Consider the following 12,436-nt stretch of genomic DNA (forward strand, 5'->3'; position numbering starts at 1 on the left):
AGCAGAGAGTATAGCCCATTTCACAACTTCTCCAGCTACTTCTATCAGCAGTCACATCATCAATAAACACTCATGACCTGGGTCCACTGGCAGCCATACCTGCCGTAACATTGTCTCTATCATGCTTGACAGATAATGGGGAATGCTTTGGATTATGATTTCTTTCTTTACGTTGCCATACTTTTCTTTTTCTCCCATTGCCTTGGTAAGTTTCTCTTGCTTCATCTATCCAAAGAATTCTTTTGATTGTAGATTTTGATAACAATATGCCTACCTCTTTTGTATTGGTTTTATTAGCCAAAGGAATAATTTTTTGTCCCACTTTACTCGTCATCTGTGGTCTTTTAGGTCTATTGGTCCATGAATTTATAGATCCAGAATATAGATTTGGCTGCTGTCCCTCTGATAGCTTAATGATAGCCTCACTCAGTTGCACTGACACCTTATGACCTCATATTGAAAGCTGCAGTGAGCAGTTACCAAATGCAAGTTTGGCACTTGGAACCAACCTCAGATATTTTATCTGCACAATTTACCAAGGAATGATGGGAGAACAGGGCTCATCTGTCAGTTAATTGTCCAATTAATTTTGAGCTTCTAAAACTGGAAGACTAAAAATGACTGTAATTCCTAAACAGTTAAAGCAGTACTTCTGTGAAACCCTTTGATTTATAGCTGAAAATCTGCACTTGAATCGCAGCTTTATTGATTTAAAGTCTACCTTGGTGGTGTGCGGACTCAAGATTACCAAAACTTTGTTGTATCCAAATACTTATAGTGCAAACTGCATATCATACAAATGAATTGTTCTTTGTATTCATTGATCCTTTTACATGTTATTCATCAAGTTAAAACCGGTGGTTGCTTGTTCTTCTCCTAGATCCCTCTCCCCACCAGAGGCAGAAGCCCCCGGCTACCGAACTCTGTTACAAGACTGAAATCAGCAGTCTCATGGACTTCAATTCTCCAGATGCCTCTCTGGACAAAGGTAAGACTCTAATCAGGTGAAATATGTTTCATTTCCTGCGCTTGCTTTGCTGTTAAAGCTTTGGTGGATGTGAAAGTTCATATAGATTCGCCTAAATACACATATGCAAATATAGTGTATGTACACACACATGCAGCTGGAAATGCATTAAATCCATAAACATGTCAGGTTCAGGGTCTTTAAGATGTGCACGCGAGGATTTGTAATGCAGTAAGCGCATCACTTACTCCCCCGTCTCAGCAGTGTCGGCTTGCATTTGTCAGAAATGAGAGTGTGTATTACTTAAACTACTAAGAACTGATTCCACCATGTTGTTTCAAGTGTACTATATTATTTAAGCTCTATGTGTTATAAAAAGAGATGCTTTTTTAATCACTTAAACGAGGTCAGAAGTTCATAGTAATTATAATATTATGCACTTAGAAGCAATTTAGAAAATGATTGTTTTACTTTTTATTAAACGGTTACCCAACTTCAGCTCATGCTTCACCGTCACCACAGTCTGCCCTGTGTGTTTAGTCACTTGTGTCACCGAGAGCCATCTGGAAAAGCAGCCTATTAACTTTAAAGACTGTATTTATTCCCATGATGCTTATCTGACTGGGTGGTCAGACGGGTCTCACATTAGCGCCAGCCGCTCTCCAGACAAACACTTTTAGTAGTTTGTCTGGAGTCCGTCTCCATGTTCCAGCACTTTCATCACTAAAGCTTGGAGTCTTTTATAGAAGATCAAAGATGTTAAGTACGGCGTCAGTCCAGAAGTGTGTCCTGACTAGTGTGTCTTGTAAAGTTGCCAGTTCCAGTATGGATCTTTATTGTCATCCAGGCAGCCGCCCAGGGCCTTTATTCATTAGAGCATCCTGCTTAGGGCTTTATTTGAATGCCAGGTCTCTTGTCTCTTCCTAATAGTGTGTGCCAGTGTGGCGATGGTACTGAGTGCACTCACAAATGGTCACACAACAATCATTTTTTGCAGTTTCTTGTGCCTGATTACAACTGTAAGGTACTTTTACTTTTGTATTTCTGTCATTCTTCACTGCATTCACCGACAGCTTAATAAATTATTAACACTTCAATACTGTAAACATAAAATACATGATAACATATAAACTCTGCTTTTGAGACTCAAGCGAGCAGATATACTGACAGATTCGGTCATATTTTTAAACCTTTTATATGTGCGTCACTCCTACAGAGCATAAAGCAGCTGGTCCTTTAGTTCTATAGACATTTCCTGGGTGCTGTAAATGTGCAGACTCAGGAAAAAGCACGTAGGCACACCAAACCCCTGCAGTGGCCAAGGCCACGTATATCACCACAAGTTTCATCAGAATGAGAACGGGGATCTAAGAGGCTGTGCTATGAGAGAGAGAGACAGGGAAGGAGAGGGAGAGACCAATGTAAGCAGTGAGTGCTGGATCATAATGAAGACAGGTGCTGCTTCGGCACATTAAGTGGCACTGATGTCACCAGCCGGGCAAGGCTTGGTATGTGCGCCACATTAGATAGGAAGGTCAATGCGAAGGAGTCAAACAGGGCTTCCAGGGAAAACTGGCTTAGGAGGGAAGGACAGACAGGGAAGGGGGAAGTGGAGGATAAAAGAGTTGAAGAGCACTGCAAGGAGAAGGAGAAAGACTAGGTGAGGGATTACATAAGGAAACGTTATTGCAGGCATATTCTGATTAACACGAGAAAATCAACCGGTGAAGCGGGCGGAGACAGAAAAGAACAAACGATTAATAAAGCACGGGAGAATGTGAAGCTGTGCGTGTGGGGGGGTGACTGTGCAGAGCGGTCTCTGCTGAGCACTTCCATTTTTCTCATGTGCTGACACTTTCCAAAACACCTGCCCCAATCGAAGCCCTCTTACAGCCAGTGGGAGAGTGGCAGCTAAATTGCCTTCAGCAACAATATCCAGGCCTCTCCATTGTAATTTACACACATCAGAAATAGCTACTCAGAAATGCTTAGACACAATTGTCCAAGAGTAGCTAGGCTTGCCATTTTAATGTGACTCATTTGCATAAGTGCAGTAACTGGACAGAGCAATATTATTATGTTACATGCTGTATGCCATGATCACAAGGTCGTAGCCAGTTTTTACATAATCCGGCTAGTATGACCAAAGAAAGGAAGGGAAATGGTAATTTAGACTTATTACTCTGGACATAATGATTATATCCCTGTAATGGAGTTTTGAGCCGTCGATCCACAGAAATGTGATCTTATGAATCCTAAGAAAATTGTGCCGCAGTTTGCACAGACAACGATCTTATCTGTGTGCTTGTGTGTCCTCTGGCCTTCCTGTTAAAAGCTACAGAGAGGTTAAAGCTGACGGAGGGAGCAGAGCAGCAGTGAGACTGTCTTCGGTCTTTGTCGCTTTCTAACGGCTTCATTAAAGGAGGCTTCTGAAAAGTAGAACTCAAAGGTCATGAAGTCTAAAAGCTGGATTTCAAAGGGTCTAGATCATACTTGTCTGCTGTGAAGGGCTTTATTTAAGCAGTCTTCAAAGGAAATACTGTTACAGGGAAAAAAAAACCCCAAATATGCATATCAGTACATGTGGGTGTATGCCTACGTGTGTGCGCCAATGTGTGTGCATGGCTGGCTTGCTTTAACAAACAGTTTAAGAAGAAAATTCAGTAAAACACAAGCTTATATTAGACCATTTACCAATAAAAATCCTGTTTTGTTCTTCTTTCTACATCCCACAGAATCCAGTCAGAGGCAGGCTGTATTTGTCTAACCTGTTGTCATATTTAAATGACTGAAATGTCATCACAAAACAACATAAATTTAGTTGTAAAGCTGTGATGTTTAGTTGTTGCTAGTTCAGTTCAGTTCAGACTGAACCCTAGTACCAGAAATCCAGGTTAGCCAAATAAAGCTAATCTCATTGAGTATAGTTTCTTGGTCTGAATAATGAAGTTCTTATCAATGACCAGCAGGGGGCGACTCCTCTGATTGCATCCATAGAGAATAGGAATGAGGGGCATACAGTAGCTTCAATGTTGATGTATAAGCTGCCACCATGTAAGAAGTTATCTTAAATAGATTCAAGTTGTCAGGTGAGGCCAGCAAGTTTGGTTAGCAGTTGCAGTCATAAACTGAATGGGCGCAACACACAACACATATGTTGGTTACTTAGTGCCAAGCAACGGACTGAGTTACTAAACAACTAAACAAATCTGAAGCACAGACTTCTGGGTGGTCTTTACCACTCAACAAGCCATAATATCATAGATAATCCATTAAGAGGTTAAAAAAGGGATCCAACAGGAACGTTTGTGTTGGTGTTAAGTTTCCCCTCCGCCACCCTTCCCTCTAGTCACATCTGCTTTCAGAATCCCAGATGAAAATCTGTGACCAAAGACTTTATAGCAGGGCTTTTGTTGGTTACAGTACAGCCATCTGTTTTACTGAGTAATGTAATAGCTAAGACCTTTCTCAAAACATTTTTAAGATGGGTTTAAAGAGTTCTTAAGAAAAGTGTTCAAGGAGTGTAAATTAAAACCCATTGCGTTAGCTGTGGCGCTACAAAGATTTAGATTTCTGCTCTTGCCAAATAATCAGACCGTTTATTAGTTTAATGCAAAGTATAAGAGCCACAGACAGCTTTTTAATGAGTTTCCAGTTCACACTTCAAAACTTTATTTTGCTACGACACTAACGAATATTGTGTTTTGATTGATAAGGAAATATGAATTCATTTTAAAATGTGTCAAAAACATAACATGTAGATTGATGAATGGATTGATTCTTGTGTAGCACCTTTCTGCTGTACTTGAGCAGTCAAAGAGCTTTATACAAACTGCCTGAGTCACCGACACACGTGCTTTTTTCCCTACACCTTAGTGCTTTCTCGCTAACATCCACACATTCATACTCAATGTATCAGAGAGCAGGTTTTGGTTCAGTATCTTGCCCAAGGATACTTAGGTGTGCAGACTGAAGACTAGAGATTGAACCACCAACCTTCTGATTAGTAGATGACCTGGCTAGATGACTCCTGAGCTACAAACAAACCCAAATAGAAAGAAACTTAGTTTGCAGGTTGTCTGTCATCACCTTGAGAAACACTCAGGTGTGCTGTGCCATCTACTCAAACCTGTAATGACCGAATTAAATGCATGTTTTAAAAATTTCATTCCAGAATTTAAACGCTCTGTGCTCTTAATCAGATTATATATTGTCTGACTCCTTCTGAGATGTTTCTCTGTTTGTTTTGCAGTCTTAAAATCCACACCTACACCTCATTAGGATTTGGATTTACACCTTAGCCTAGCACTGTGCCAAGGTGATACTAAATGTGTGTGTGTTTTGTTTAATTTCTAAATTGTACCTTGGATCATGAAATGAAATGAAATGAACAGCCAGCTGGCCACCTTCAGTTTGTCCTTCAAAACGTAGAAGAAAACAACGTAATGAAGAAATAACCCTCTTCTGTTAATCAGCTTTCATATTAATTTCTCAACAATTAGAAACCATATTCTTTTAAGCTCCTGAAATCAAAGCTGATGGTCATCACTTCATCCTATATCTGCAACACGAGCTTGGTTTGGTCCCTCTACTTAAAATAACAACAGTTGTGTTGTTCAAGATAATGTGGGCCAAACTCTAGGTTTAGACACAATAGGTCAATAAAAGTACTAAGTAGTCGTTAGAACTTCATGCAAAGTTTCAAGTTACAATTTTCCATTTGAATCTCTGTCCCCATTTTGTGTGCTTTGCCTGTGGTAAAAAAGAGTAAAAAGGTGAGGTGTGTGGAGAAAATTATAGGAAAGAAGCAATATTGTCTTGAGGTCACACATTATAAACACTTATGTTTCTTTGTTACAACCCCTGGGTTACAAATGTATCCAAACATTTGGGCATTTATGGGGAAATTACATAGTTTGTAGATTTTTTTAAAGTGAAACCCCTGCACCAAATGGATTTAAAGGGAACATTTAGTCACGTCCGCTCAATCACTGTAATGCACTATGAGGCAGGTCAAGAACTGTTGTTAAGAATCATTGATGGCGACTGCTGAGCTGATAGTCCCTCATACTTATGGTAACAACCATGCACTCCTCCACCTGACCCTACTGATTTGTACACATACCAGATGGGCTAAAATGTTTCGGCAGCTGAGTCCCCAGTTCCACTTCTTGTGGCCGGACAAATAGAAAAATGCAAGAAATAGTGCCAAAAAAGCCAGTGATACACAAAAGCATATGTGCAGCAGAAGACACACATTGATTAGCTTGATTTTGTTGTGGATAGTGCTGCAGTGCTGAAATTTTAAGCAGCAGAGAACAGCGCTGCAGCAGTTTTCTGCTGTACGTGAGATCATTTACCCTCTGCAGTGTTTTACAGTGGCTCAGACTGCCGTGACAACTTTATTTCTGAGACATCTCCCTCTATTACTTTTTGTATCACATTCTGCTTAGAACCGTCTTCTCTTTACTTGGTCTTCTTCACAGTTCACTACTACTTTTAACTCCATTAGTTCACACTTTGTGACTTATGGACTGATTTAATCCTGATTTATTTGAAGGTTGTTGAGAAAGACCACGGAGAGAAGGAAAAGGGAAAGTGAGAATTTATGAGGACATGAAGTCCATTAACACACGCACTGTGTGTTGTAACAAAGGCCAGTTTGGTGGACTTTGTCCGCACCATGTTGCTGACATTAGAGATCTATACTTATATACTGTGTACACACACATACTATATGTACACACATACATGATTTGAAGTTTTTTGCTTGCTTTTCTTTGAGTTATTGTGCCAACCTAATTCACTGCACATAGACAAAGAGACTGGTTGCTCTAATTATTTTTAATTTAAAGGACTGTGCTTCGAGGTAATCACCTCCAGGCATCCAGGACATGCAGAAAAGCTTCTTTCGCATTCATAATTTCACATAAAATACAGGGAAATCACTTTATCATCAGGCAGTGGAGCAATGTGTATCACAGATAGCTAATTTTCCCCATGTTCCTCAGTCCCTGAAGAGTGATTTGATGCTGTCTTAATGTAGTGTAAATAGCCAGTGAATGCCAAGTACATTCTTTTAATTAGGAAACCCAACAGAGCTGTTGATTAGCACTTTGTCTTCATAAGTGTCTGAGTTTGAGCTACAGTTGGATCTCTTACTAGTAACCTTATAGTCTTCTAGCATGTCCCAACAAATCTTAAGCAAGAACAGTATAATAAAAATGATGTATCCAACTTGCTTGCCTTTGTTTTATATGGTAAAACCCAATCTAATTGCCAGTTCATTTCACATTTCAAGAACAGCAGAGCAATAATTTCTTTGGTACTGCACTGAGGTCCCCCCCACCCCTTCCACACACACACATGTATTTCTTTAAAATTATTGTAGAAATTTTTACAGCCAACATCTGTACACGATAAATGACTTTTCTCCAGAGCTGGAAGCTGAGTCATGTCTCATCCGTAGATTCATTACACACTGTGCAGAGGTACGTGACTTCCTTTATAGCTACTTTAACTCCATCTTTCCTCTTCACTGGCATTAAAAGGTATTGGTTACCATCCTGTGGAATGGGATTACGGCTGTACAGGAAAAATAAGTTACAGCAAAAAATCAGTGGCTCGATTCCAATTGTGTGGGACAATATAACTCAGGAGACTTCTTCCCACGCATTGCTGAACATCCTTGTGTGTTATCATGAAGTGAAATCACATTAGCACATGTTCACAGTACAAAGTCTTGTATTTGATGTGGCCTCACAAAAAATAGTGCCTCTATGTGCCCATGTTGTCAGTATTTATGCTTATTTAATTCAGTTGAGTTCATTTTACTTTGTGCTTTATATGTGGATAACATAGGCTTCTGCCATAGATGTTAATTGACCTTGAAATATTTCCAATAGAAGTCGGGGGGTGGCAAGGTGGTGCGGTATTTAGGAGCCCTGCTCCACACCAGGAAAGTCTGGGGTTCAGATTCAGTCAGTGGGTCCTTTCTGTGTGGAGTTTGGATAGTTTCCCCATAATTGTGAGGCTTCTCTCTGGGTTCTCCTGTCTTTCAGTCCAAAAGCATGTATAGCTTAGGTTAAATGGTGATTCTAAATCAGCCGTAGGTTTCAATGTGAGTGCGAATGGTTGTCTGTCCCTCTGCGTTAGCCCTGCTGTAGGCTGGAGATCTGTCCAGAGTGTACTCAGAGTGACAGCTGGGATAGGCTCCAGCCCTGAATTGAATAAACAGAAGAAAATAGACTGGTGCAATAGACATCTCAGACACTTTTGTGATATTTGCTCTTTGTAGTAAAATGTACACATGGGCTTTTACAAACACGTCTGTAAAGTAAGTCTTGTGATTTGCTATTGTTGAGTCCAGAACATACTTTATGGATGTCGTATAATAAAGAGCAATTCCGTAGTTATTGTTCTATATTTGATCACATTTCACGCTGCATTGTTTTGCCATGTTTGATTTCTAATTTGAGCATAAAGTAGACTTTTAAATTATGGTTTAAGAAGGTTTTTGACAACACACCACCAGGAGGCCAGTAAGGTTTTTAAAATGCATATAAATAAATAATTCATGAGATTAACAGTGAGAAGAGAAATTTTAAATCCTTAAAATTTGACTTTGAATCACCTGATATAATATGAATTTTGTGCAAAGAGTGGCATACAGAAACTGCTGATTTATTCCTAATTACTATGTGGAATGAAGGGGAAATAACTTCAACATCCTCGTTGTTATTCTCTGATTAGTCTCTGTTCTACTGTTTTGTCTTTTTTATGACTAATTCCCTATGTGTGCTTTAATTGTAGGAAATACTTTTATAGTCATCGTCATCATTCTGCTCATTTGTAAAGGTCTTATCTTTTCCTTGCGGAAAGATGAATAAACCTTAATTAATGCATGGGCTTATCAACTTTCTTTAAAATCTCAGCTCCTTCTGTCTAACTACTAGGCCATCAGCATTTCTTCACTCACCGTCCTGCCTCAAATATCGTGTCACTGCAAGGGTGGTTGGACAAAAAGAAAAGATTACAAATGGCACGCATCTGTGTCTGCTTTAAGTCACAGTGACTTTGTACACATTCCTTGTCAACCAGAATATTAACAAGAGGCATATAAAATCAATGCAGAAGGCTTTAAAAGACTGCCTTAACAATTCAGTGTAAACACATCCAGTTTATTACATTTTAAAGTGGATTTATGTTTTAATCCAGAAATGACGACAATATCCTGTGAACATCCCACAAATTTGGTCATAAATCCAAACATTATTGTGTTGCCTAAGCTTCTACTTTACTCTGCAGAGCACACTTAGTTTGCACTGTTCAAGTTGCTCGACAACCACAAGAAAGAAAACTCACGTGATATTTTTCTTGTGCAAAAGTTTCCCACAGCAGCAGTGGTTTTAATGGTGCTAAAGATCTTTTTTTATGATGCTATAAGTGTTATTTTAAAAGCATTAGCTTACTCAAGCCTCGGGCGAGTCAACAGGCCTGGTTTTGTCCAGCTTGCTGGTATTGGATTGCACACAAATTAACACCCACCTGCCTGTAAGACTACACCTTGGCTTGGCTCTTTCCCTCATTGGTGCATCTCTGTGTTAGAATAATGTGGGAAAATCGTAGTCATGGCCCCTTTGAGCTCCTCCTTCATACCTAGTTAACTATTTGAGCCAAGTGGGAGGGGCCTAATGCACTGTATCATTGAATTCATGGGAGTAGCCTTGAACAGGTACACTTACAGGGGAAAGACAGAGGAATAACTCCTGGATTTATTTCCTGGTGTCAACTGAGCCTGACTTTAGGGGATGAAAATTAAAGAATGACAGGGTTTGAGTTTGGGAAGCTGAAGAAACAGTAATTTTAGGATTTGGTCTGTCCTGAAAGTCTCAGGACGCACGTCAGATCCTGGAGTCCTCTGGTGAACTCCCCTCGGGGGAGGGGATGAAATCAGACAGGGAGCAAGGAAAGTCTGGTGAGTGAATGGAACAAGTGCAGCAGCCAGAGTTAGACTGGAGTATGAAGTGCGTTTCAGTCATTCAAAGGTCTTACACTGAAAAGACAGTGTTTCTTTGTGTTTGTCCTGCTTGACGAAATTTGCCAGATCGCCGGAGATTTGTGGTGCTGTTTAACATGAAAGCACATCGTGCTGACATGTCGCCTGGTGCCATACGTAGTCAGTCACCTGTTTTAGTGTTAAGCCGTTGGGAGACTTTAACCTGAGATGACCTCAGAGTAGCTGCTATTGTTTGAGTTTGGGAACAGACATCCTTGTTTTACTTTTCCTAGCTGACTTGCATGGAATAAACTTGAAGAGATTTTATTCAACCTGAAATCAAAAGTCTAAAAATATGACAGTGATTCACACTATTATATTAGTGTGGATGTCTCAGAACAGGGTGTGACTGAGGCTTTGCTACTTGCGGATAACTAGATAACAGTCTTGGAAGTTTGGGGAGCTTCACATAACCTTCTTTTCCATGTAAACAAGGCAGTGTGTTGTGTTTCTAATGTAAACGCTGCGGTCTCAGATTCTTAGTTGCCACTTTACTCTGAATACACGTCTTTCATTAACACAGGAAATTTTCGCCGCATCAGCGAGGACGGTTTCTGACTATTTTAACTGAAGAGTATTGAATTACCTTACATCTGAAAAATGCTGCAACTGTGGGAAGAACTATAGATGTTTCCCCCCTCTTGTTTTGCTTCCAAATACCTGCATTGCATCTCCATACTGGTAGCTGAGCGGCTTTTCAACCTTGGACTAAAGATATTCCAAGCACAGAGGTAAAAGTTCACATAACAGAACAGATTAGCAAAGCTTGTTTTCGTTCTTGTATATTTTTCAAGCGTGTCATGTAAATCTTCTTAACCTCAAGGTGCGGTTGTGACACAAGAGGTGCATTTACGCTAAAAGAAACACCTAGAGGATATGGAAGGCCGTCTTTGCCCAACCCTTACTATCCCAGGTGTGGTTATGTATTTGCAATTGTGCACAGTTACTCAGCTTTCCGTCTCAAATTTCTCCAGCGTGCCCTGTGATTACCACGTAGGTAATTTGCGGCCGGTTTTTGTAAACTGGAATTGGACAGCATTAGTCATGCAGCCGTTTCTACTTATAACCATAGCAGCAGATTTTGTGTGGTCGTAGCTGTTGATAATTTTTATAGCAGCACAATCTTCTGGTTTTGATCTTCTCGCCACATCAAACCTGTGTTCTTTACCTCTGCCAGCACTCGACCATCCACACCCCCAATCATTGCAGATTACACCGCTCATTTTTGTCTCACAGTTGTCAGCCAGAGAGAAAACAGTGCTTCAGAGGAGTGACATGATTGGTCTTAACCCCGTAGATGGGTACTCTCTATAAAGCTAGCTGTAAAACAGGACAGGCTGTTGCTGTCTGACTAACCTGACACTCAGTAAGGATCAGGTGAGCTCTGTTTGTGTGCTGATGCCTGTATGTGCCTCCAAAGGCTTGCACACGTCCATTTATGCGTTTATGTCAATCAGTGCATTATGCCTGGGAGCCTGCATGTATTTTCAGTCAGCTCATTTTGACAGCGTAATTGTAGCTGATTTCTGTCCTAGTTATTTCAGCGCCTGTGCTGCAGGTGAGTGCAGCAAGCGGCTCTCGCATGTACCAGCCAGTTTCTTCCCGTTGTGGCAGACAGATGACAATTTGGAACAAGATACAGATAATCAGCTGCCTGTTGGAATCAAGTCAGGGATAATGGTAAAGAAAGTATAATAATCATGCGCCTTGGTAAGTCTGATTTGCCACTATCTTAGCGCGAGAGGTAATTTTGTTTTTCAATGAGGCGGTCTGATTGGGGCTTTTATTATCTTGCATTTATTTCTCTGTTTGAACACCTTGGTGCCTAATCACATTTACTCCACAGCATTAAATAAAAACTGAGATTAATTTGGCCGCTTGTTTTGTCACTGTCACAAATCAAATTGGTCCCTCTGTTGGGTGCTGTTTTCAGACACTGTCCATTCCTCCACAGCTCATCAAATATACATGGCTGGATGACAGAACTTGCTCTCAGTAAGTCACTGAAAAGGTGCCACACATTTGCAGTGACAGTCTTTTCAATCTCGTGGCTTTGTTTGCAGAAGCTGTCAGCTGAGTCGCTAGTCAGTTTGAAAACTGAATAAATGTAACTCCATAACCATTAGCTACATATTTCCCTCCCAGTATCTAATCAACTGGGATTGTTTTGGTGGCTCCATATCCTAATTTGGCTACCAAATCATCATTGTCATCTTGGCGTGACATTTCTAGATGGCTGTTTTTATTTTTGTCACTTTGTTTGTTTATTGGTGTGTGTGTGTGTGTTCTGTTGAAATTATAGATTGCTGGTTTTCATCACAATGGCAACCTGATGCAGGTACTCTGACTTTGTGTGTGTATGCGTGTGTGTGCTTGTAGACTCAACAGTTTGATGAAATATCCATGGTGAC

The 12,436-nt window shown here is 40.3% G+C and overlaps 1 protein-coding gene across 1 annotated transcript in view; it reads left to right on the plus strand.

Moving 5' to 3' along the window:
• The window catches only part of kazna (kazrin, periplakin interacting protein a), a 200,169-nt gene that overhangs the window by 135,332 nt on the left and 52,401 nt on the right, over positions 1 to 12,436 (plus strand). Inside the window, exon 5 of the mRNA XM_085345542.1 lies at positions 881 to 988. Within this exon, the coding sequence (XP_085201668.1) occupies positions 881 to 988 (108 nt within the window). The remainder of the gene's footprint in view (positions 1 to 880; positions 989 to 12,436) is intronic.

The sequence above is a fragment of the Diplotaxodon limnothrissa genome, linkage group LG20, assembly GCF_057381915.1.
Source record: "Diplotaxodon limnothrissa isolate DT_005_m linkage group LG20, D_limnothrissa_male_GT1.1, whole genome shotgun sequence".
NCBI classification, from domain to species: domain Eukaryota; kingdom Metazoa; phylum Chordata; class Actinopteri; order Cichliformes; family Cichlidae; genus Diplotaxodon; species Diplotaxodon limnothrissa.